Source organism: Ursus americanus, chromosome 25 (genome assembly GCF_024610735.1).
Source record: "Ursus americanus isolate L20-20 chromosome 25, mUrsAme1.1.p, whole genome shotgun sequence".
In the NCBI taxonomy this organism is placed as follows: Eukaryota; Metazoa; Chordata; class Mammalia; order Carnivora; family Ursidae; genus Ursus; species Ursus americanus.
The window spans coordinates 3767047-3793662 of NC_142151.1; the positions used below are offsets into that span (position 1 = coordinate 3767047).

The 26616-nt window shown below is 35.1% G+C and overlaps 1 protein-coding gene across 12 annotated transcripts in view; it reads right to left on the minus strand.

Moving 5' to 3' along the window:
• Positions 1–26616, minus strand: part of ERC1 (ELKS/RAB6-interacting/CAST family member 1) — a 554385-nt gene that overhangs the window by 284124 nt on the left and 243645 nt on the right. For 8 of the 12 annotated variants that reach the window (XM_087855512.1, XM_087855510.1, XM_045774774.2 and 5 more), the window contains one exon: positions 8209–8340. The exons of the other annotated variants lie outside the window; for them this stretch is intronic. In XM_087855512.1, coding sequence (XP_087711638.1) covers positions 8209–8340 — 132 coding nt within the window. The remainder of the gene's footprint in view (positions 1–8208; positions 8341–26616) is intronic. 12 annotated transcript variants of the gene reach the window in all.

The following is a 26616-nucleotide window of genomic DNA, read 5'->3' on the forward strand; positions in this document are numbered from 1 at the left end:
CCACACTTTAAGTGTTCAACACCAGTGTGTGGCTAGGAGCTGCCATACTGAAGAGATATAAAGTATGTCCACTGTGTCAAAGTTCTACTGAAGAGTGCTTCTCTTGAGACTACAGAGGCTTGAGCACAAATAAGCACTTGTGAAGAAAAATGGGTACTCCTAGAATTCACTTTGTATCAAAAGAAAAAGTAACTTCTATTTGGAACTCAAATCCTTTTAATACAGAATGGTACATGGATACCACACCTGGGCACTTGGAGAGTGCATGCAACTGAAATAATGTTTTTAAGGTATTTTCAATACATAGGAAATGTGTGTGTGTGTGTGTGTGTGTGTGCGCGTGCGCGCACGCGTGCGCATCTGAGTGTTTAAGAAGAAAAAGTCATGAATATTCAAACAGGTTATTTCCAATTTAAGATTATGAGAATCAAACACAAAATTTTCCTCATCTTAAATTTTCTCTATCTCCCTACTTCTACGAATGAGGTCTAAGCATAATGTTCTCAAACTCTCATTTTGTTTTAAATTATGCTAAAGAAAGTATTATTTTTCCTTCCCTCCCTACTTTCCTTTCTAAAGGAAATCACAGAATACATAACTTTGTAAAACTGAAGGACAGCATTAGGATTGGATTTCACAGCACACATTTGTAGCCATTTACTAAAGCTACTAAAACTATTTTTATGAGGGAAACCTAAAAGAAAATTGGAAAGTAACGGACAGACTAAGATCCTGCATTGACCTAAGACAGACTCTCAGAAAAGGAATAACCCAATGATAAGAATGATACCCATCTGACTGACCTATTGTTGGCTGTGGTATTCCCGGCTGATGCAGATACTATACATTGTAGGCCGGAAAATGGCAGGGAAGAAGATTTTCTTACGTCACAAGGATTAAAACTTAATATATGAAAATGGGAACTTTTAACAAAAAGCAGGTTATCACCAGTACTGAATTGACCAGGTGGGGTCTGTAGATAACTAAGTTTCTCTGGGGCCTTTTGCTGATCAGAGCAACCCCTTCCCTCGGACCTATCAAGAGCCACAGTAGTAACAACAGAAGCTCAGTAGTAGCTAAGCTTTACTGGGTGCTTACTATATGCCAACTCTGTTATAAGTGCTTTGTACATATAACCTCTCTTTAGTGTGGCAGTTATGGTAAGTATCTTTGACAGCTTAGGGAACTGACACAGGAGTAACTATGATTTTAACTTGATATCTATTTTTTTAATATCATAAGTTTAAAGAGTTGCAAAGAATGTGATTTCTTAGGTATTTTAAATTTGTTTTTAAAAAATAATGCATCACTCTTTTTTAAAAAAGAAAGTATCCGATTAAATATAAATACTATGGTGACTTGATATCTACTTTTGTCTATTTAAGAACTGAAAGACAAACTGTTCTTAAGTCATTAAAAATTTTACATGTTCCTTTTTCTCTTTGATCTGGTGTTTCTGTTCCATTTCTTCCTAAAATTTATACTGATGTAATTTATTTTATGCTAGACTGTTTGTATAGATTCTCTCTCGTACTTTTCTGCATCAAAGATACGTACATAAATTTAAATTTCATATTTACAAAATTTCCTGTGGTCATAACTCCATTAAAAAATTATTTCAAATTGATTGATCATTACAATTATTAATAACATACATCAATCGAAGCTAATATACATATGTGATATTTTGAAAGAATACTATTAAATGTGAAAAGTAAAATTTTATTAAAAATGTATCTTACCATTAAACATATTTATCTTAATGAAATTTAAGGGATTTTTATTTTATTAGTTTAGATATTCCTTGATGAATATTACTTATTCAGGGTTCAGTATCAATTCTAGTGTATGCTTCCCTTTCATAGGTGTAAGCACTAAAAAACCTTTATATAAATAAATAGGAATGGAAGGAGCTTTGTTATAGCAATATATCTCAATTTTTTGCACTCCTTCAGAATTACAGGCCCAAGGTCACACAGTAGCCTATTATTAAAAATTATTTATAATTATCTACCAGCTGTCAACTTAACTGGGTTATCCTTCAATTCTATTGAAAACAAAGAATTATAAACAATCTGACTTTTCTGATCCATCTTCTTAACACCAATATTTGGAATTACCTGTTTTAACTGTCCCAGAGGGTTGTTTTTTTTTTTTTCTCCCTAGAGGAATATAAAATACTAAGATTCAGGAGAGGTGTGCCTATTGCACAGTGAGGGATGCATACTGTGAAAAGGGAAGTAAAAAAAGAGAACCTGCTCATCCTAGGGGACTTCTGAGGCAGATCAATTTGAAGAAAAAGTATGTTTAGAACCCGTGCCCCTGGACCCTTTTGGAAAATGTTCGTGCCATCTCCGGGTATATGTGTACCTCAATCTGAAGACCTCTGGCCTAGGCTACTCTGATAACTCACCCAATCTTCTTGCTTCCACTCTTAGCCTTGTGGAATCCATTTTCCAACTAGTAGCAGACAGTCTTTTAAAAACACTATCAGCGGATGTCATGCATTGATTAAACCTCTTTAATGGCTTCCACCATTCTTAAAAAACCACAAACTTCTGGCTACCCCTTACGTAAGGACTGCATGCCTTGCACTGCTCCCACCCCCCAAGTCATACCAGTCGTCCTCACACATGTCCAGTTCTTTCCACCTTACTGCCGTCACAAACACTGATTCCTCCCCACTCTTCAACATGGCAGGCTTCTCACCCTTCAAGACCCAGGTTAAATGTTACTTTCTCAGAGGACCCTCTCTGAGCACTCAATCAAAAATAAGTTCTAACCTCTCCAAATTTCACCAAATTATTGTCTATTACAGAAAACCCGTTTCTATGCTTTATAGCACTTTGTGTTAACTTGTAATTAAATGGGTTTTTTGTTGGATTAGTGTCTGTGTCCCTCTGCAGACTATAAGGTCTCTTAGGGGGGAGATCACAGCTGCTTTATTTATCATGATATATTACCCCAGACTACCACAGCACCACTGGATACTCAATAAAGTTCTGCTGAATGAATGAACGAGCAAGCAAACTCATGAAAAAAAATTGTTATTTTCTTAAAATGTTTCAACAGTTTTCCACTGCCTTGAACATAAAATTAAATGCTGGAGCACAACATGAGACTAAACACACTTCAGCTTGATCAGATTGTATGTACTTCCCCCTCCCTCCATAGATCGTACCATACATATTTATCCTGAACTATAGCTACTAACCACTATTTAAAGTTTCCCGGATGCTTCCAGCTTTCACATATGCTGATCCCTCTACATAGAATATGGTGAATAACCTTCCACCTCCTTTTTGCTTAGTATTTTCTCTTTAAGACTCCACTCATGCATTAGTCATCTCCTCCAGGAAGCCTTCTATGCACCTCTCCAATCTGAATTACATGCCTGCCCCTCCTCTTCTACTCTTAAAGCTCTCTATGCAGATCACTACCACGGTACTTATCAAACTGAACCATAATTAGAGGTTCATTCTTCAGTCTTTCCAAATAAACGATGAATTTCTTGAGGCAGAGGCTATCTTTATTACCTTTCTATTTCCAGGGCCTAGTGTAATATCTGGAAAACTACAAGGTATTCAATAAAATGTTTGCAGAAAGGGTAGCATTAGTAAAAAAGGTCATTATTTTAGTTTCTGAGCATTATTGCCATTTAATTCAACAAATGAGAAATATAACTTACTATAAATGTTCAGACCAGTACAGGACTATATTTATATGGCCAAAGAATAAACTGTCAACTCTGGGAACAGCTAAAAGTAAGAAGGCCATGGGAAGGAATGAAGAGTACAATTATAGTTTTATTAGCACACATCATCTTCTACAGGCTACCCAATTACTGGTGATGCTTCAGTAGTGGTGACTTGTTCTGTCTGAGAAAGTACTTGGGTATCATGGTGATAAATGCTGTATAACTGACTGGGTAGATTCGCAGCCAATAGAGAATTTAATAAATCTTTAAGAAAGAAAAAAGATGGGACACTTGGCAGTTGCCAGTTGTAGTCTGGACCCCACTCACTTGTGCACCTCGCTCCATTTCCTCCACGAATGTGTCTGACAAACCAGACGTGGCTGAGGATAAGGAATTTGATTAAGCTGAAACTGAAGAAGATAGAAACACAAGAAAAAATCCACTGCCTTCAAAAGTAACAATGGAACAGGAGAAGCGAACAAGCGAAATCATAATGAAGCATGTGCCACCAATATGCCCTGTATGGTTTCCTTAGCACCGCCTTATTTTACTTTTTTTTTAGCTATTTAACTTTGTGAGACACAAAGAGGCTGGATCAAATTTAAATGACTCTACTGCCCATTTTCACAATCAAGAATCAAGAACTATTGACAGTGAAGGCCAAGCCTGGCTTAGCTCTCCCATCTGCCTGTCTGGCTGGCAGGGAAGGAAAAGAACTTGAATGTTGAAGGAAGAAGCAGGGTACTCTGTGAGATTCAGAGTAAAAACCAAGTGGGTCCAACGTGTACTGCTGGGCTATAAAATGCCATTTAATCAGAGTGCCGTTTTTTGTTCTTCAAGTGACTTTAATTATTGGAATGCACAATATTTAATACGCAAATATCTGGGAAAAAATTTTAGGATGTAATCCTAAAAAATGCTCATTGATCTATAACTCTCTGCAAATCATAGGTAAAACCTTATGATCTTCTAGGCCGAAATTTACACTTAACATACAAGCCAAGTAACATCAAAATGGCAATTAAAAAAATGAGTACCACTACTAAAAATGAGCTTTTAAAAATAAAAGTCAGAATGCATGTGTAAATTTTAGTTATATTCAGAGGATATATCTTTATCACTGCTCAAAACATTAAGAAATACTCCTTAGGAACAGATATAAATCCAGCTTATTGAGCCACAAGAAAATGTCTTATTACTTTAGAGGCATTTTTTAAAACTTTAGTTAACAATGTAGCTGCAAAAGGCTTCCTCAAAAAATAAACTTACTCTTAGTGAAGATATTTAAAACATTCATCTCAAGTTAAAAACAAAAGGCATTTCAGAAATTTAAGTTTTTAGGAGCACTGCTGAACTAAAGATATTGCTCCCTATCTCCTCATAATTCTGAGACTTAAGAAAACAGGTTTTACTCTAGTCTCATTTTAAGAAAATGGACTTTCACATTCAACAAAACACAAAACCTGCTAAAACTTGAGCAGAGACAAGTTTCAAAAGAAGAAAATCCATGTAGAAAAGCACAAAGCAAAAGTAAAAGGAGCCCTTGGGTTCCCCCCATGGGATTAACTCACTTTCATCTCTCCATTTGCCAACACAGTTTAGGACATCTTCCTTTGTGGGATCATTATACAACTTCTTCATATTTTGGGTATGGGCTCGATATGGAGCAGCATGTATTGGGGATAAAGAAACTATAAGGGGATCCTATAAGAAGAAATTTTTTCCTTTGCGAGTTTTCCCCTCTCAAACTTTAGAAGGTTCTGTATTTTATTTTGGTTAAGAGAGATTATTCCCAAACAATTTTGCTTTGCTCTTTAAGAAATCAAGAGATACAGATATCCTCCTTCTAACAGAGGGAGTTATTTCTTCTCAGAGGCTAAATTTAGTTAGAGACAGATAATTTCTGGACCTGAGTAAGATAATAAGAATAACGTCCCTAGCCAAAAAAAGCTTTACCATTTAAGATATTTTAAGTGAATATTTGCAGATTAGCTTGGTATATACAATTAATACATATAAGTAAAATTAACAGTGGAGTCAGAAGACAGAAAAAGATAAAAATAAGAACAGAAGATGACAGCAGGAGGGGACAGTGGATAAAGGTCACATGGCCTCAGAAATACAAACATAAAAGCGGCTTCTTCATACCTTAAACCACTTAGAGCCCAAATGACTGGTCTCATGCAATATTTCACTCAACAGCTTCAGATAGGCAGTGAGTAGCAGAATGGTGGAAAAAAAGATAAACAGGAAAGAGAGAAAGAAAAAAAGGCATGCAATTAAAAGCAAATTATATATAGCCACTTGGAAGACAGTTTCACAGTTTCTTATAAAGCTAAATATAGTCTTACCATAAAATCCAGCAATTCTCAGGTATTTAACTAAATGAGCTGATAATTTATGTCCATACAAAAACCTCCACATAAGTGTTCATAGAAGCTTTATCCATAATTGCCAAACATTGGAATTAATCAAGATGTTCTTCAATAGGTGAAGGAATAAACAAATTGTGTCATGTCTATACAATGGAATATTATTCAGAAGTAAAACAAAATGAGCTATCAGGCCACAAAAAGACATGGAAGAACCACAAACGCAAGGCTAAATAGAAGAAACCAGTCAGAAAAGGCTCCATACTGTGTGATTCCACCTACATGACATTCTAGAAAAGGAAAAACAATGGAGACAGGAAAAAGACCAAGGATTGGGGAGCTGAAGGAAGGATGAACAGGTGGAGCACAGAGGATCTTTGGGGCAGTGAAACTATTCTGTATGATACTGTAATGGTGAATACATGACATTGTACATTTGGCAAAACCCATAGAACTGTATGAGATGAAGAGTGAACCAAAATGTAAGCTATGAACCAGTTAATAATGTATCAATATTGGCTCATCAATTCTAATAAATCTATCATACCAATGCTGAGACGGAGAAAGGAAAATATGGGAATTTCATGTACTTTCTGCTCAACTTTTCTGTAAACTAAAAAACAAAACAAAAAACCCCAAAAACCTGATCTAAAATAAGTCTATTATAAATAAATAATACATAAACACATAAATATATAAAAATCTACCCCCGAAAAAGCAAATTATAATTAGTTCACACAGTAAGACATTTCAAAAAACACATACTAGCAATTTGTATGCCATAATGACATGGTGTATTAATTGCCGACATTTCTACATGATCCCCAATATGTAAGACTTGTCACTAAATAATGATCCCCAAGCAGAAAAAAATCTTTAAAGAAAGAAAAAATGGGGACATTTTGAACATAAAGGTAAGAATATAAAAAAGGTAAAATCAAGATAAAAGAAAATCCTTCTTCACTCTGGATCAATGACTGTCACCATCTCTTCTCTGAAGCTACTACCCAAGCTCTATTTAACTGTGTATCAGGAAATATTCAAATTAGAAGTGGACAAGGCATTTATGTAGGAACAGGGCACTGACAGACTGTGAAAAGTTCCACTTTTCTTCAGTTTGGCTAAAAACTATCAGTTTGTCTTTCTTTCTATACTTCACACTAAAGAAACCATATCCTCATACTAACACAGTTAGGAAGGGACTCCCTTACAGCACACACTACATCTGTCTGCTTTGAAAATGTACCCTTCTTCCTTGCTATGCAACTACCTTAACTCACAAGACCACAGTGGTCTCATCATAGGGGTTTCCCAAAAGATTCAGGTTATCCTCTCATTGAATTTTTTTATGTTTTTAACAGGTATAGTCCTCTAACAAAGAAATGGAAAGGAAAAAATAACTGAAAAAATTAAAATGTCATGAATATCTGTGTAAGGGAGATTTAAAACCTCAAATCACACTCATACTAGGAATTGAGATTAGAGCATTTGTTTGTTAGAACCATTTTTCCCATTCACATTTCCCAATTTTAGTTACCCTTCCTAATAAAAAGTCAAAAGCAAGTGTACCGGGATCTAAGAGACATAGAAGAATATATAAAGCAAACACCACACACAGCAGCAGAACTCTCTAAGAAGTCACTTCAGGGTTGAGACCTGCTGCTCTGGTGCTCTCAAGTGCCACGATAACTATGTCCTTCATACTTGCCATGAACCTTGTTAATACCTTGTTATAACTTTAGCTGCTCTTTTGAACAAGGCAGGGTATAAAATAAATAAACTGTTATTTAAATTTAACATTGTAACTTAGAAATGTTTGTGTTTTCCCAATCAATTTAAAAGCAGGATTGTGACCAGTCCTTGACAAACAGACAAGCTCCATTTCATCTCACTAGATACATGAGCATATACTACAACCATATATGTGAAATAAATCCCAAATTATTAATGCAGACACTCTTAACATGAGTCATTCTTATGCAACCTTATTTCAATTCTTGTTTAAGCCTAAATACTTACACCTGATGAAGTGCTTCTGAAACCCTATAAACATATGTACAGTTTACCTAAACTATACTGGTTGGGTTTTACCTTTTGTTTAACCAGCAGTGTTGCCAGTAACTGTATAAAATTGCAGACCTGTTTTTCAGCACTGGTCCTGGCTGACTCCTCTTGTGCTAGCACCATTTCTCGCTCTGCAGTTATCTGTACACTTTCTCTTAGTGCTTCTTCCAGCTCTTCAATCCTGTCATCCTTCTTACGGAGACTGTCCTGGAAAATGATGGAAGACTAGGTGAAGTAGACTAATTAGTTAACCCAAGGATAGACTATTTATCAAGAAAGGACTATTTGCTTATTAAGTATTCTTCTCTTCAGAAGTAAATCCAAGCCAGAAAGATATCTTCACAGAGGAAAGAACAAGGGAAGAAAAGAACTATAGTAGGAGGTTGAAGAAGTGTATAATTCAGAGCAAAAGGTCAAGTTAGTTAAGCAAGAGAAATTAGTGATGGATTTGTTCTCTGTAACAGAGAGAATAAAACTGTGTTAAGCAGCATAGGCAGCAAGAGCTTGATTACTTAAAACAAAAGCTGTTTTTGAATTACTTTCTAAACTGGGCTTTAAGCCAGCTTTGATGCAGCATAAGTAAAAAGACTCTATACCAAAACATTCTCTCCCTGCAAAGTTCAGCCTTGATGAAAAAGTTAGGTAAATAGCATGATTTTTCAATTACATTCTTCATATAGACAATTGTTAGCAAACTAATTTAGAAAAAAAATAAATGACAGCATGGTACTGGCACAAAAACAGACACACTGACCAACAGAACAGAATAGAGAACCCAGATATGGACCCACGGCTCTTTGGGCAACTAATCTTTGACAAAGCAGGAAAAAACATCCAGTGGAAAAAACACAGTCTCTTCAATAAATGGTGCTGGGAAAATTGGACAGCTACATGCAAAACAATGAAACTTGACCACTCTCTTACACCATACACAAAGATAAACTCCAAATGGATGAAAGACCTCGATGTGAGACAGGAATCCATCAAAATCCTAGAGGAGAACATAGGCTGCAACCTCTTTGACATCGGCCACAGCAACTTTTTTCATGACACATCTCCAAAGGCAAGAGAAACAAAAGAAAAACTGAACTTGTGGGACTTCATCAAGATAAAAAGCTTCTGCACAGCCAAGGAAACAGTCAAAAAAACTAAGAGGCAGCCCACGGAATGGGAGAAGATATTTGCAAATGACACTACAGATAAAAGACTAGTATCCAAGATCTACAAAGAACTTCTCAAACTCAATACACGGGAAACAAATAATCAAATCAAAAAATGGGCAGAAGATATGAACAGACACTTTTCCAACGAAGACATACAAATGGCTAACAGACACATAAAAAATGTTCAAAATCATTAGCCATCAGGGAAATTCAAATCAAAACCACCTTGAGATACCAACTTATACCAGTTAGAATGGCAAAAATTGACAAGGCAGGAAACAAGAAATGTTGGAGAGGATGTGGAGAAAGGGGATCCCTCTTACAGTTAGTGAGAATGCAAGTTGGTACAGCCACTTTGGAAAACAGTGTGGAGGTCCCTTAAAAAGTTAAAAATTGAGCTACCCTGTGATCCAGCAATTGCACTACTGGGTGTTTACCCCAAGGATACAGATGTAGTGAAGAGAAGGGCCATATGCACCCCAATGTTCATAGCAGCATTGTCCACAATAGCTCAATTGTGGAAGGAGCCGAGATGCCCTTCAACAGATGACTGGATTAAGAAGATGTGGTCCATATATACAATGCAATATTACTCAGCCATCAGAAAGAACGATTATACAACATTTGCAGCAACATGGACAGGACTGGAGGAGATTACGTTAAGTGAAATAAGTCAAGCAGAGAAAGACAATTATCATATGGTTTCAATCATTTATGGAACATAAGAAATAGGAAGATCGGTAGGAGAAGGAAGGGAAGAATGAAGGGGGCAGTAAACAGAAGGTGGAATGAACCATGAGAGACTGTGGACTCTGGGAAACAAACTGAGGGCTTCAGAGAGGAGGGGGGTGGGGATTTGGATAGGCTGGTAATGGGTATTAAGGAGGGCACATATTGCATGGTGCACTGGGTGTTATACACAAAAAATGAATCATGGAACATTGCATCAAAAACTGGGGATGTACTCTATGATGACTAATATACAAAATAAAAGTTATTAAATAAATAAATAAATAAATACAAAAAAATAAAGAAAAGTTCTCAAAAAAAAAAAGTGTCAGCAAATGGCGAAGGAATATGATGGTTCTTTCGGAGATGGAAAACTTCAGAGAGAGAAGAATTTGGGAGAATAGGAACTACAAGGCCATAAACTATACTAGTCCTTGTTGTAAGTCTGAGATCCTCAGCTCACCCAAGAGACCACACTCAAAAACTGCGATTCCTATGTGGAGAAAGGGGATCCCTCTTACACTGTTGGTGGGAATGCAAGTTGGTACAGCCACTCTGGAAAACAGTGTGGAGGTCCCTTAAAAAGTTAAAAATTGAGCTACCCTGTGATCCAGCAATTGAACTACTGGGTATTTACCCCAAAGATACAGACGTAGTGAAGAGAAGGGCCATATGCACCCCAATGTTCATAGCAGCATTGTCCACAATAGCTAAATCGTGGAAAGTGCCGAGATGCCCTTCAGCAGATGACTGGATTAAGAAGATGTGGTCCATATATACAATGGAATATTACTCAGCCATCAGAAAGAACGAATACCCAACATTTGCAGCAACATGGACGGGACTGGAGGAGATTATGCTAAGTGAAATAAGTCAAGCAGAGAAAGACAATTATTATGTGGTTTCACTCATTTATGGAACATAAGAAATAGCAGGGAGATCGGTAGAAGAAGGAGGGGAAGAATGAAGGGGGGGTTAAGAGAAGGGGGAATGAACCATTACAGACTATGGACTCTGGGAAACAAACTGAGGGCTTCAGAGGGGAGGAGGATGGGGGATTGGGATAGGCTGGTGATGGGTATTAAGGAGGGCACGTATTGCACGGAGCACTGGGTGTTAGACGCAAACAATGAATCATGGAACACTACATCAAAAACTAAGGATGTACTGTATGGGGACTAACATAATAAAAAATTATTAAAAAAAGAAAATAAATAAATGAAAAAGAAAATGGTTTCCTAATGATTTTAAGACATCAAAGTTTTCTCTTAATCTCATATGAGAAAACTAAAAATGGTAACTGGATATAAGTGATCAGGCTAAGGATGAGTAATTTAGTTAGCCCACTAACCTGAATATTCTAAATAAGCTTAAAAATTAACTCCTGGGAAGGTAAATATGGATTTCTATCAGAAAGACAAAATCCTATAGAATTTTAAGAACATGTAAGAAAGGAAAGATCTTAAAGTAAGAAGGATAAATGAAGCACAGTTCAATCAGTATTAAGAACTAGATTCATCAGGTTCTTATTAAGCATTTCCTCTTTAAATTCTTCTAGAAAAAAAAGATTAAAAAGAAAGTGCTTTTTATTAATACAATTAAATTAAAAACAAAAGAACAAGAATTGCTGAAACATTCGCCAACTTTCAGAATACTTGTATCAGTAAAAGATACCAAAAGATTTTATCATTTATCTATGCAACTCTCCTTTAATTAGACTTCAGTTCACTTTTATAAGTGCAAGGCCCAGAGTCCTTTCTAACAACTTTGTCTTCAGAAATCTAGAACTGGAAATCTGTCAAAGGTAAGTCAGATTTTCTTCCCAGCACTGAAAGAATATCTTACTATTTAACATCTTTCATAATAAAAAGTTGACATATCTTTTGTTCTCTCTCATTTTTCTCAATTAAAAAACTGAGATAAAAAAGAATAATCACATTTTAGTAATGTATGTCATGTTCATTTTTTTTAAGTGTTCATTCTTCTAGGAGAAAATGTTATAAAATACCCTGATTTAGCCCCGTAAGTAAGGTTCTGTTTTATACAGGGAAGTTTAGCTGTATCAAAAAATGTTCTTACTTGAAATCTTAATGCTTCCCGGTGGCCTGCCGTGAGCAGCAGAGTGCAGCTTCCAAAGCTGCTGAAGTTACTGTTGAAGGTTTCTAGAACAATGCCAAGCAGAGAGGGACAGGAAATGATGACAAAAGAAGTAAAGGACAAAGTAGTTTCTATCGATTCAAAGAATATGAAATGCAACAGAAGGATTATGTGGAAAGAGACAGATGCAAACGTCAGTGAGTTCAGTCCTCTCAAAATCCCCAATTAATAACTTTATCAGTAGTAACATGGGATTCTGAAATATAGATTGTGGTAAGAAAAATGAAACACGAATGTTTCCCATTATCAATTGCTTCTGAATAACTCAGTATTATGTTTTTGTTCAGTCTGCGATATTCTTTACTCTTACACTGTCTCTGGAGATCTCCTGAGAGGCTTCTGTTATTCTAACCTAAACTGAGGCTGAAAAACTTATCCCAATAACTTCCCAGAACCCATTTCAAACAAACAGGATTATCTGCTTTTCTGCATGGGCTGAAAAATAGCTTTGTGGCTTTATCAGTACAACTTTTTTAGAGAGAGGATACTTAGTAATTTGTCACAATGCAGATAATCAGTGCAGGTTTTCATACGGAAAGTTTCATTAAACCCAGTGCTAAAATCAGAGTCTACCAGATGAGCTCTGTGTACAAGGCCATTTATTTAAGAAAAGTTTTCTGGACTTGATGGTAGCCTGGCTCAAAATCCGTGTCCATAATAAGGACAAAGAACAAAAGTCAAGAAATACCACAAAAAAGGGGCAGAAAACTGTTAAATAATATTTATGAAATACTATAACTTAGATAACTTATAATACAATTTAAAATCAATATAAAATAATGTATGGAACCATATGCTCCAAGAAAGCTGTATTAAATCAGGGTGGTGACAAAGAATGAAGACAGTGAATATTCTCATCACCTTCAACACCAAGACCAACAAAGTCCATAACTACTTAATCCATCTAGTGAGTAAAATGTGGCTCCAGTCTTACTTTCGGAATCTTAGTAGATATCCGCTAAGGTAAACCAAGGAAGTTTCCTTTGTACTGAATTACACACCTCAAATCTGTTTCATTTAATAAAATATTGAGCCAATGCCAAAAATGAATAGAATCTTTTAGTTCTACAACTACTGGAATCCTAAGCACACAGCTAGATCATATTTATAATTATCCTTCTTTGTTCTTACACTTTCAGTAAAGAGTAAATACATTTTCTATACTTAGACTATAATATGGATATTCTACCTTTTTTTTAAGCTTAGAATACTAGAGAAATGATTTTTAAGTTTGAGAAAGGCCAAAAATGATTGCCCACAAAGGACAAACAAATGGAAGGCACTGGAACTTTTTATGTGAACACAGAGAATCAGAAGACAACTGAAGTAAAGGCCTTCAAAACTCTGAAGGAAAGATGCTTTTTGATCTAGAATTCTATATCCAAATTATCAATCAAATGTAAGGGAAGAATGCAAAGTCTTTAAAATTTACCTCACATCACAGACTCTCTCAGAAAGCTACTAGGGATGTGCTCCATCAAACTTAAGAAGTCAACCTAGAAAGAGGAAGACATGGGACCCAGAAAAAAGGGGATCTACCACAAATGAGTAGTGATGGGAATCTCAAGGGTAACCGTAAGCCTAGAGATTAAAGAGAATTCAGAGGAGAGGATAGAAACTCAAGGAAAGATGTTTCCAAGAAAAAAAGTGGATGAATAGATTACGAGGTTAATAAATAAGGGATCACATATTCTATAATAGTACCAACACTGAGAGGAGAAAGGAATTTGTAAATAAACTGGTGATATGTATACAAATAGATAATAAAACAAATAAAAAAACCCAAAGCTATTATTACCACCAGGAAAAACTAAAAGTACACTAAAGGAAATGTAATCATAATATACTATGTGCCTGAGACATAATAATGTAAAACTTATATTAGGAAGACGGAAAGAGGGAAGTGTGTGTGGTGACTTGCTTAGAGAGGCTAATTCCTCATCATTCATAATAAGAAGTCAGTAGATAACTAATGTCCAAATAAGAAAAATAAGAAAACAACAGTATAAGAATATCATTTGGAGAGGGGGAAGTAAAAAGCAGAAAAAACAAGCAAAAAAGGTGAAAGCATGCTTGTCTCAGAGGAGCAGAAATCCAGACTAGACAAAAATGAGGTAGAGGACTATCACTGTTTATTAGAAGCCATGTAGTATTATGTCATTTTGTAAATGATATAAAGAAGCAATGTTCAGTAAAAAAAATTCAAAATCAAATTTAGAAATGTTGAAAGAAAAGCACATACTGCAAATAAATTAATAAGAATACATGAATTTCTGGAAATAAATATGTGGTGACTATTTCAGGTATTGATATTCTAAACATAGGGGCTAACTATTTACTGGAAAGAGAATAGACTGGGCAAATATATCTCAAGACAGTGCCAATGGTGAAAAAAATATATGAATTTCAAGTCACTCTCTTCCTTGGTTTTTTATTCAGAAGTTGAATTTTTTTCATGAAAATAATTTGCATAGCAGGTCAAAATTACGAGAAATTCTTTTCCAGTCTTTAGGTAACCATGGAATATTCTAAATAAGTACATTTTTTTAAAAAGACAAAATTTTGCAATAAGTTCTGCAATTATTCTGAAAATACCTAAAGCTTAAATATCCAAATAGCATATGTGTAAGACACAGCACCAAGCCAAGAGCTTTGAAAATTGTCCCCATCCCCCTTTCTGTGCAAATAGTTTCTTTTTTTTTTTTTTTTAAGACTTATGAAAATAGTAGTGAGATTTTGGTGATAAGAGTTTGACACAAAATTCTAGTGACAAAACTGTCATTTACACTGCACTTAATGGTGTATTTTGGTTTGAAGAGAAAAATCTCTAATCTATTCAATGTCTAAACTTAGAGTAGAAAAAATGACAGTTATCACCCACTTCTCTGAATATGTGTGTGCCAATAAAATGTCAGTAAAGAACAGAACTTCAGAAACTGCAAAACACAAAAGAGTCTGTCTACTTCTGTTCTTGGTAAACAGGCTGGAAGCTAGGGGATGTGCTGAAACCCCTGGGAGATGCTTCTTGGTGGCTCAACAGTGACAGTGATTATACCAGGTACATCCTAAGGCTCTGACTATATGCTATACACATTAAATTCTATTTTCTCTTTTAAAAAGTCCACATTCGCCATTCTTCAAGATAAATCATGAGGCAGTCCTGCCATTCTAAGGCTGTAAGCTTAGAGAAAAGAAAAGTATACAGAACCTCTAATATCCCGAATCCCTTCTATTCCTAGGATATTCCACAGGTTTGAATGATCTGAGGTATTCAGAAAGTAGAGGGTGACTTACGGGAAATTAAATATAGACAGATATTAAAGGTAAGGTATGACATGGCCCACTTTAGTTTGAGAAAATCATTCCTGTTGTTTATATGAATTATTGACTTGCTGTTTTAGCTTGCAATAAAATCTTAACTTCTTCAGCTAAATAAACTATTTGTGCTGTCCAATACACATGTGGCTACTGAGCACTTAAAATGTGGCTAGGCCAGACTGAGATGTGCTATAAATACACACTAAATTTTGAAGACAGTATCAAAAAAGTGAAACAATAATCTTCACAATGATTATATGTTGAAATGACAATATTTTGGATATACCGAATTAAATGAAGTACATTATTAAAATCACTGTCTCCTTTTGGTTTTTTAAATGAAGGTATTAGAAAATTCAAAATTATACACGTGCCCACATTCCTATTTCTGCTGGACAACATAGCAATAACCAGAATGCATGTTATAAATTCATCTCTTGGGGCCACCTGGGTGGCTCAGTCAGTTAAGCATCTGCCTTTAGCTTGGGTCATGATCCTGGGGTCCTGGGACTGAACCCCGCATTGGACTCCCTGCTCAGCGGGGAGCCTGCTTCTCCCTCTCCCACTCCCCTGCTCTCTTGCTCTGTCAAATAAACGAATAAAATCTTTAAAAGAAAATAAATACATCTCTTTTCTTAGCTCACAGCTAAGAAACATTTGACATACAAATATGAGTTACACAGGTGAGAATCCTTACGGCAAGCTGCCTAAAATTCTAACAATCTAAAGCACTGAAAATTACTTCAGTGATAACATTAATAAAACAAATTCAAATAGCAGTAACTTTCTGCCAACAGAGAAAACCAAACTGGATTTCAAGGAAAAAAAAATTCAACATATGGCATATCACTTTAATACCTAGGATATAAAGTGCCTGTATTAGTTGTTTACTGTTATATAACAAGTTGCCTCAAAACACAGCAGCTTAAAACAACAGTGAACATTTTTTATCTTGCACAGTTTCTGTGGGTCCGGAACTCAAAAACAGCTTAGCCAAACAGTTCTGGTTCCGGGGTCTCTCATGGGGTTACAGTTAAGATGTCAGTCAGGATTCAGTCCTCTGCTTCCACTTACATGGTTGGCAAGCTGGTGATAGCTATTGGCAAGGGGCCTCTGTTCCTCTCCACAGGGCTACTTGAGTGTCAGTATGATATGGCACCTGGCTTTCCTCATAGCAAGTGATTGAAGAGAATAAGGCAGACACATCAATACCTTTTATGATCTAGTTTCAGAAGTCACATACTACCACTTCTGACATTTTCTATTGTTCATACAGACTAATCCCGATACAATGTGGGAGAGGACTATATAAGGGCTCAAACGCCGGGAGGTAAGGATGATCAGGGGCCATCTTGGAAGATGATTATCATAGGATGCTAGAATATACTTCCAGCAAAAGAAAACTAAATTATCAATGAAGCAATGAGGCATGAAAACAGTGATTATCAAAACTGCTTCTGAGAGAAAAACACCTATTAGGGTAACAGGTCTTTACCAGAAAGACAGAGCTTTTTTTATGAGATTATATTAAAATGGAACAGAATGACACTAGATTGCCTAAAATGTAAAAGGCAGAGATTAAAGATACTTCACAAAATTAAGATATCCATTGGATATGAGATCAGCAAAATACGCATTTTGTCAAAAATTATTCAGGATAAAACCTGCAACTGGATTGAGTTCTAACGAAATATTTTCTTATGATTATGGTAAAAATGAAGAGTAATCCAACTTAATTTGTTAGTAGTTCAGTACTAAGAATACTCAGTGATATGCCAATCAAAGGCCAACTGAATAAAAATATCGGGTGGATGTTTAAAGAGCTATATATAATAGCTTATATTGGTAAGTTCAGTCCTTACATTTTAGTGAAGTTCCTTTCTTTGGGGAATAATCTCATTTTTAGGAAATTATGAGAATGAAGTATTCCTGGTCTTCTTGGTCCCTGCTGACTAAAGACCCTCCTTAAATCCTGTTCCCTTACGAATTTCATTATAATTGATTTTACCCTTAAGAGGCACAAAAAAATCACAAAATTTAGCAAAAACCAACAGTCTAATTTAAAATTACAGGGGAATTATTTGTACTGTTTGAAGTTACCCAGTTTCCTAGCCCTCATTATTTAGAAAAATATCAAATCAGCAGCATGAGGGAGGAAAATTATATAGAGAAAGAAACTTCAATTTCATTCACCTGCTCTAACTTGGTATTTCACTCTATTTAACCAGTTTAGACATGTACTGTATGCCACAGACAACTCACTTAAAAGCTATCAGGAGACAGGAAAGGAACATGCTTTACCATTTTAAATAGTTTGTATTACTTAAAATGAAAGCAGTATCTTTAGAATTTTACTTCAACTGCTATAAATTATGTTTGCACTCATCAAAACTAACACAGACCAGTTTTCCTACCACTAGATTAGGTGCTGAAACCTACTTACTATGCCTACTACACTTATCAAATAAGGTCAAATAAGACCACTTCATTTACAGAGTATAGGGTCCAAAGCAGGGGGTTTGTGTGACTAGTTTTGGGGGGATGGTAGAGGGAGAGAGGAAGTGGAAAGCTACCAAAAAATTCTTCATATCCTTAAATAAGAAGACTCCTATAGTTGAATGAGATTAGGGCAACAGCTGTGACAGCTGTAATTTCAGGCACATTAACAAGAAGACTGGATTCTAGCAAATCCCATATGACTACTAACTCTCCTAATACACTCATCTGAACTTTGCTTCTTGACATCAGCTCTGTCAACAACAACTACATACCACTGCAGCTATAAGACTCTAGTCTCCACTGCCTTTCCTTCAAATGAAACATTCAATAAGAACAGCAAAGGCAAAACAAACAAAAAACCCAACAATTAAAAAATAATTTTTTGTTCTCTTCAAACATCACCCTCAAAATTAAAAGGAAAAGAGGTTCAATACTAAAGTAACATAAAAAGAAATCACTTGATAATGACAGATCTTATTAAGCTTTTCCCTTTGTCAGCAGCAGAGGGAAAGTCACTGCAGATCTCACATAGATTATCCAAGGTAACCCAGCCTCCCCTGTTCACCCGTCCCCTTCCCAACTTGGACTCTGCCTTGATTACTGAGGTCATTTCTTTAGGTTAATATTAAGAGCTGCTTCCTTTGGAGTAAACACCACTTACCAAAAAGGCTTTAACATGTTCTGAAAGATATTAATGTTAACTGCTATCCATTATCCTTAACGTAAAGAGACAGTAATTCTTTATTACCCTCCACCCCACATTCTTCCTCCCTTTTCCCCATCCCCCAAGCATACACACACAGCAGAAGATTTCATTAAAATCATTCAACATGTCAGAATTCAATTACCAACTACTCATATGCTTACTGGGGGGTGGGGGGGGGAATTGAAGCCAGATGCATTGATGAAGTCAATTTTAAGAAAAGAAAACTAGCCTAACACAAAGACAGAATTTGGTTATACACCAACTCCTTTTTAAGGAAATGGTTTGGGTTAAAATTTAAAGATATTTTCTTTCCCCTTCTGTCCAAAGTCCCTCAAACATCTCCCCTGTTTAGAGAACTCTGTTACAACCTTAATTGTTAAAAATCAAACAAGAGCAGATGGATTTCATTAAAGAAATGGAAATATATACAAACAAAATGCTTTTACATAAAGAATTTTTACAGAGCATATAGTACAAATACTCCGTGTAGATGAGCCAGGTTCTTATCTTAGAAATTCTGGGAGCTGGGTATCAGAAACTTGAGCAAGGACATAGGCTTTGCCTAATCTTATTACGTGTCTCCTCTGATCAATAATACTTATAAAAAAAACAAGCATAAATTTTCAAAGTCTTTACCAAAGTCTTTACCAAAATTACTTAAAATAATAAACAACTGATGTGGTCCGTAAGAGGATGACTTTTGCTTTTGAGGTCTTGGCAAAGAGGATACATAATGCCAGCTTCTGCTGTCTTAAAAATAAAAATAATATTCTCAGAGACTTCACTTTCCAAATATAAAGGAAGAGTTTCCACAACAACACAAAAGAAAGGGTTAAGCCATTCATTTCACTGAGGTGAGGACACAGTAGTTGTAAGAATTTTAGTGCCAGATTTAACTTTAATCACTCATTATTTTATGGAGAGCATTCTTCTAATAAGTTAAAAGGATGTGGCTAAAAGTGTCCATAGAAGAGGGCTAACCTAACAGTAGGAAGCAGCTTAGTAGGCTACCTACACATGAATATTATCAATAAACATTCCTTCAGTACATTTCACCGGCTATCAAATAGAACTGAACTTTGGCCAGAGAGAAAAGTATCTACAGAGCCCATTTCAACACTGTAGAGTTCCTTGAAATGATTTTATGACTTGTTTCGCTTTTTTCTAAATGGTAAAAAGCAGCACAGTTTGGGCTAAAAGTTTTAAAAAATCACACACATGCCAACAATTTGAATAGGTGCTTCACTTGCAGGAATACCAAATTTTCAAGTTAATTCCAGCAACTATGCAAAAGGTTGTTAAAATGGATGCTAATTTGTATGTATACTTCTCCAGTGTAATCCCTAACTCTATTTAATATTTGCCGAGAACACCATAAAAACCCACCTATGCTCATATTCTAGACAGAAAAAAGACCTGTCTTACCAAGAAAAAAAAAGTATTTAAAAAGGAAGAAATGATATAGGATTAAATCTTCAAATAGGTTGAGAATATCTGTTAAGAAACCAAAATTGAGTTTTACAAGAACATCGTTAATATATCAGAGGTATCTAATCAGGTGACACATCACATACTATTTCTAGAAAGATATCAGACACTCTTAATTTTTTTAAAGGTTTTCTTTATCCCCATGGCCAACGTGAAAACCAAAGATAAGTAGTCTTTGTTTCATAAAGGAAAAAAAAAAACCTCTTACCAAAATGGAAGAATTTTTGTTTCTGATAAAGCAAATCCAATCAAATTTTAAAGAAAAACACAAACATTTTACTGATAATTCATCTAAAAAGAGAATATGCCTAAATATATGTAAAGTTTCCCTATCTCTACTTCTATTGTTTTCACTTTCTTTGAACTTTATTCTTAATATTCATTGGTCTCAGGAGAGCTGACTCACAAGAGCTGCAGTGTTCTTTCAGCAACCCCATTAATCTCTGTGACAGTACCCTCTCTCAAGGTTAAATTCAAATACTTCTCTTTGTTATAAATAAAAACAAAGCACTAAACCACTATTGATATGGGCTTCCCCCCCTTTCAGTCTACTTTGTCTTATTAGAATATGACTAAAACTTGTAGTTGTGTCAAAAGATAAAGCGAGTGTTACTGCTTAAAGAATAAAAATATTTAAGGTAAATATCCTCAACTAACCGAAAACCTGACATTTCCTTTGTTAAAATATGTGAAGTCCTTAAAGGGTGATCTATGAAATTTTAGAGAATATGAGGATGCTAAATGTTGTAGCATCACACACAGACTTTTTTTTTAGTTTGTAACTAAACCTTTAAATTTTATTTTATTATTTATAACAATGATTACCGCTGCACTTAATGAATGGCTACCTACCTAAAACAGTATTTCAGTATTTCTGAAAAGAAATGTTTAAAACAGCCCCCAACCTAAGGCAGATATAAACTAGTTGAGAAGGGAAAGTGATTAAATCACACAGGAACAATTACAAAATATTAAAAAGTAGAAAACAATAAAGTATAATTAAACATACAGACTGAGGAACAAAGAATAAGACATTAACAAAACAAGGTGTAGAGATCATCAACAAAGGTTAACTTCAAGCCAGAATCTTTAGGTGGTAAAGCTGGAAATCCAAAGAAAAAGGATTCTGTGTAAGAAAAAGAGCATAGATTACAAAATCAATAAACTATATTTAAGAAACACCAACACTATCAGCTTCTCTAAAATACAGTAGCTACGCTAGTATCTCACTTAAAAATGAGGTTAGAAATACTTGAAGGTTTGGTTGATGGGAGACTCCAAAGGCCAGGCTAAGATGCTTGTGAATAAGGAAGGTTCTGGACATCTATTGATGCCACTGAAATCAATAAACCCTTTTAGAGAGAAGCGACTATGTACAGTGTACCAAAACCTGGCTCTCACACTCAAATATATGAGGAAAACAACACACAAATTATTAGTATATAATACAAAGTAAGCAAAAATAAGCTCTGAAATCAAAGCAGAAACAAGGTCTAATGGAATTACAAGAGGGCCTGATTAATTCCAACTGTGAGGCTGCACAGAAGGGAGGGAGCATTTGATCTGAACCTTAGAAGATGGACAGGCTTTCAACAGATAGCTTTTCTAATCGAATCATCACCATCAGTCAAATCAGCTAAGATTATGCTTTCATATAATGTTTACTTAGGAGGCCCTTGTTGTTGGGATTTGCCTAGTTTGTTTTTTATACAGCAATTACTTATGAACTGCACTCCTTTTGACATATCCAGCACATCAGAGCACTCAGCACAGTGACAGTTCCATAACAGGCACCCAATAAATGTTTACTGAGGACTACAGATTATCCTGAAATCTTATTTAGCCAATTAAAGAAAATATGGCTTACAAAAACTATTAATGAAACAACTCAGAACTAAATTTAGTACAGAGCTAAGTTCTTGAGTAAGGAAAACAGAAAGTTCGGCAAAATTAAATGCTGAATATCAAGAGACGAGGCACTATAATTAAAAAACATGATAATAGGAAAGGCTCATTGCCAATATGGGCCGCATTGCTTTTATCATTCATGTCCTATTTCATGAATATCAACTGGAATTGTAAAACAGTTTAGATGTACGCATGGATCATGCTAGAAACACTTTAAATAACCATTGTATAATCAAGTCTTAATATTAGTCACGTATATACCTAAGAAAGACCTTGTGAAGGACAGTGAATTTTGGCGAGTGTGTGACAGAAAAATTGTCCAAGGCAAGTGTCTGTATCAATATAGGACTATCTAACTATCTCCAAGGTCAACAGGCTATAATGGAAGACATCTATCTACCTTAACCCAGGGAGATCACTGCTCCTGACCATTTTGAATACACTGGATCACACCACTCAACTACGTTGTCCTCCTCAGCCTCTCAGCAACATTAACATGAAATACTTACTCCTTCTCTGGAGACAATCTTCTCTCTTTCCTTCTATAATGCCATACTCTCCTTTTTCTCTCCCACCTCAACTGGTCTTTTCATTTGTTTCCTTTCAAACACCACCTTCTCCTACCCAACCACATCTCTACCTACTGAGGACCTTAAGGACTCAACTCTAACTCCATGTTCTTCTGTTAATATTTTACTTTGAGATGGTATCACTGATTCTTATGGAGTTCAGTATGATTTTTAAACTCAAGTCCCCCAAATTAATTTGCCATAATTTCTATTTATTACTTGCTTAGTTTTATCATTATGGTATATTGTCTTCCCCTTCTCCAGAAGGGCAGGAAATATGCCTTTTCACTACTATAACCAACTCTAGCAACAGATCTTTACACTTAGAAAGCATTTGATAAATTTATATTGAATAAGTGAAAGACATCAAGGAAAATGAGTAAAAATTAAGCCTAGTATCTTAGAGGGATACAGACTAGTCAAGGTACATCAACTCTAACAAAAGAGCCATATTATTGTATCATGGCTTTACGATTTGGGTCGAATTTTCAGAACAATCAACTTGTTCAACTAAATTCTACATTAAAGTAAGCCTTTAGGATATCAAACAATACGGAAAATACAGTAATACCTGCATTGCAAACTTAGAAATGGTATTTGAAAAAAAGCCTAAAATACCTATCTTGTATCATTAAGAGTGGAGGTAAGAGGTTTTTAAAATTCATAGCTCACTTATTTCAAGAGGATGGGAAAGTGAAATAGGTAATTAAAAGTGCTGAGAAAAGAGAGTCAATGACAATTTTAAATAAATTTTTATTCCGAACTAATTATAAACATACAGAGAAGTTGCAAAATTAGTACATTTCCCATATACCCCTCCACCAAATCTCCTCTCATGTTAAGATCCTACATAACCACAGTGACAATGATCAAAATTATGAAACTGACATTGGTATGATACTTTTTACCAAACTAAAGACCTTATTCTAATTTCAACAGTTTTTCCCTAATGTCCAGTATCTGTTTCAGGATTTAATCCAGGATTTCACATTTCATTTAATTAACATTTCTTCTAAGCTCCCACCAATCCACCTATAACAGTCTTCAGTCTTTGTCTTTCATGATCTTGATACTTTTAAAGTATACTGCACAGTTATTTTATAAAGTGTCCCAGAATTTGGATTTGTCTGGTATTTTCTCATGACTGGAATAAGATTTTACATTTTGGAGAAAGAGCAACAAAGAAATGATATTGTCTCCTTCTCAATCTACTTGACTACTGGTAATGTTAACCTTGATCATTTTGTTAAGGTAGTGTCTGCTAGGACTGTTCACTGAACAGTTACAGTCTTCTCTTTATAATTAATAAACATCTCCAGGAATATATTGAGACTATGCCAATCTTATTCTTTAAATATTCACTCACTAATTTTCACAACCATCAATGGATCTTGTCTGCAACAATTATTATATACTGAGGTGTTTGCTTCATGGTGATTATTTAAAATCTATTTCCTTTTACACTTAGTAATTAGAAATCTTCTTTAGGAAAGAGCTGTCCTTACTCCCGCACTTACTTATGCATTTGATTATTTATATCAGTATGGACTCATGAATATTTATTTCATTCCACAGCTTAAAATATTATCGTTATTTCTTTTTTTACTCAAATTGTTTTAGCAGGAGATATCAGGTACTCCTCTATGTTGGCTCCTATGTTCTCTCCACAATTTCCACTGTTTTCTGGAACCACAAAGTTATCCAGGCTCACTGTTTATTTTCCCTATCCCAGCCCTGGAATCAACCACTTCTCCAAGATGTCTTGGTCCATTTCACTGGATAAAGGTGTATAGCAACCAAAATCTGGGTGTTAGGTATGCTTATTGCTTCTAAGCCCTCTTAATGGACAGTTACGAAATACAAGCATGTATAATAACCCCATACATATACACATACCAACCAATATTTCTATCTGCATATAAATTAAATACAACTATCTGCATATAAATTATATACCATGACTTCATACTAATATCTCTGATTCCAGTTCAACACCACAGGGCTCATTTAAGCCTTCCCACTTTACTTATTCATAAATTCTTTCTTGAACAATGAAAACCTCAGCCCTCATTATCAATATTTATTTGAATTCTAGTATACATATCAAGTGCTTTCAGAATGGCTAGCCTAACCTTTGTAAGAAACACATTTATTACTAGATTATAACATTTATATACAGTTCTTTTTGTCTTTAGCTTAATGGCATTCAGTCAAGAAAATGTTTTCCAAAGCAACTTAGGTTTAGTTCCCTTCTTCCTCACCCCTTTGAGGGTGTTTTTATTGTTTATGAGACAGGTTCACTTGTTAGTGTTTGTATTCTCTTTTGGTTTCCCCCAACGCATTTTAATTGGTTTTGCTTACTTAGGTTTTAGAGTATGTGATATATTACTATGGTTTGGCGAGTCAGAGCTATTTTCTAAAGTGCTGTGCTAAGGGAAGGTTCTCCTCAAGCCTACCACCCCAATCCTATTTCCTTCTTTCCACTCTTCTCCCCACCACTCCCATTGATAACTGTTCTCTTTACTTTCTAGTTTACCCTTCCTGTTTTCTTTTGTAAAAAAGATCAGATATATATATGTATCTTCTTATACCAAGATTAGCACACTATAGATAGTTTTTGTGCTTTTCTTCCCCCCCACTTAATGGAATGTCCAGGAAATCACTCTGTATCAGTCCATTAGAGATCTTCCTCTCTTTTTTAAAGCTGTCAAGTCTCCAATGTGTGGATGTACCATAGAAGATTCAAGCACTCTCCTATCTATGGGCAATTAGGTTGTCCAATAGTTCACACTTACCAACAACGTTGCAAATAACTTTTTATGTAAGTATGTTTATATTGCTGGAGATGTATCTTCAGATACAATGAGATGATGGATACCCAGGTCAATAAGTTAACTGCATGTGTATATAATTATAACCCACATTAAAACATCTTCTTTGAGACTTTACTAATTTTTAAGAGTATAAAAGGGCTTCTAAAACCAAAAAATTTGAGACTAGTTAATATATATCAGTTATAACTGTCCAAAACAAAGGTACAAACAGAATACAACTGTATGGCAATGTCATATCTTAAGAAAGGACACTCATAACTAAGGCCACAGTAAACAATAACCATGTTTACAGTTGCAGGATTCCTAGGTTCCCTCCATTTTCAGGTACCATTTTCATTTAATATGTAAGGAATTTGTTTAATCTTTTTAGAACATTCTTAATGTGTTGAGCCAAGAACAATGAGTAAAGTAATAACTTATGTCCAAACTCATGTTCTGCCAAAAAAGGAGTACTTTCAGTTCCAAATGAATATTCAAATAAAAAATTGGGAAGAAATGAAGTTATTTTTTCAAAACACTTTCAAGATAAAACATGGAATTTTGATCTAAAACAAAGGTACAGCAAGGACAACAAATGTGCAAATGTTACACACAACAATCATGAACAAACCTCACACATGATGTTGAACTAAAGAAGTCACAAAAGAATAAATATGATGACTTCATTTATATAACATAAAAATAAACAAAACTAAGCTATACTTTTAATATATACACAGGTTGCAAAGAACAATAAAAGTCAAAATAATAATTTCCTCTGGAGGAAGGGAGGAAATAATGATCAGGAAGGAATACACATGTGATTTCTGGGATGTCAGTAATCTTCTCATTTCTTGAGATGATCACTCTGTACGTATTATTTACATTGTGTGTATACGTATGTGTTTCATTACGTATTTTTAAAAATATATTTATCTTTCAGAATAAAGAAAGGCAAATTTAAAAAGCAGTACAACTGCCTTGTGGCAAATTGTAACTTCTGCTAGGAAGAGTGAAGGCACCAATAAACTACCATAGCTGGCAGTCAGTCACTGAATAACAAAACGTGAGAATGAACCTTCTTGTTTTAACGCAGGTTTGAATTGTCACAAACCATACCATGTGCTTATTAA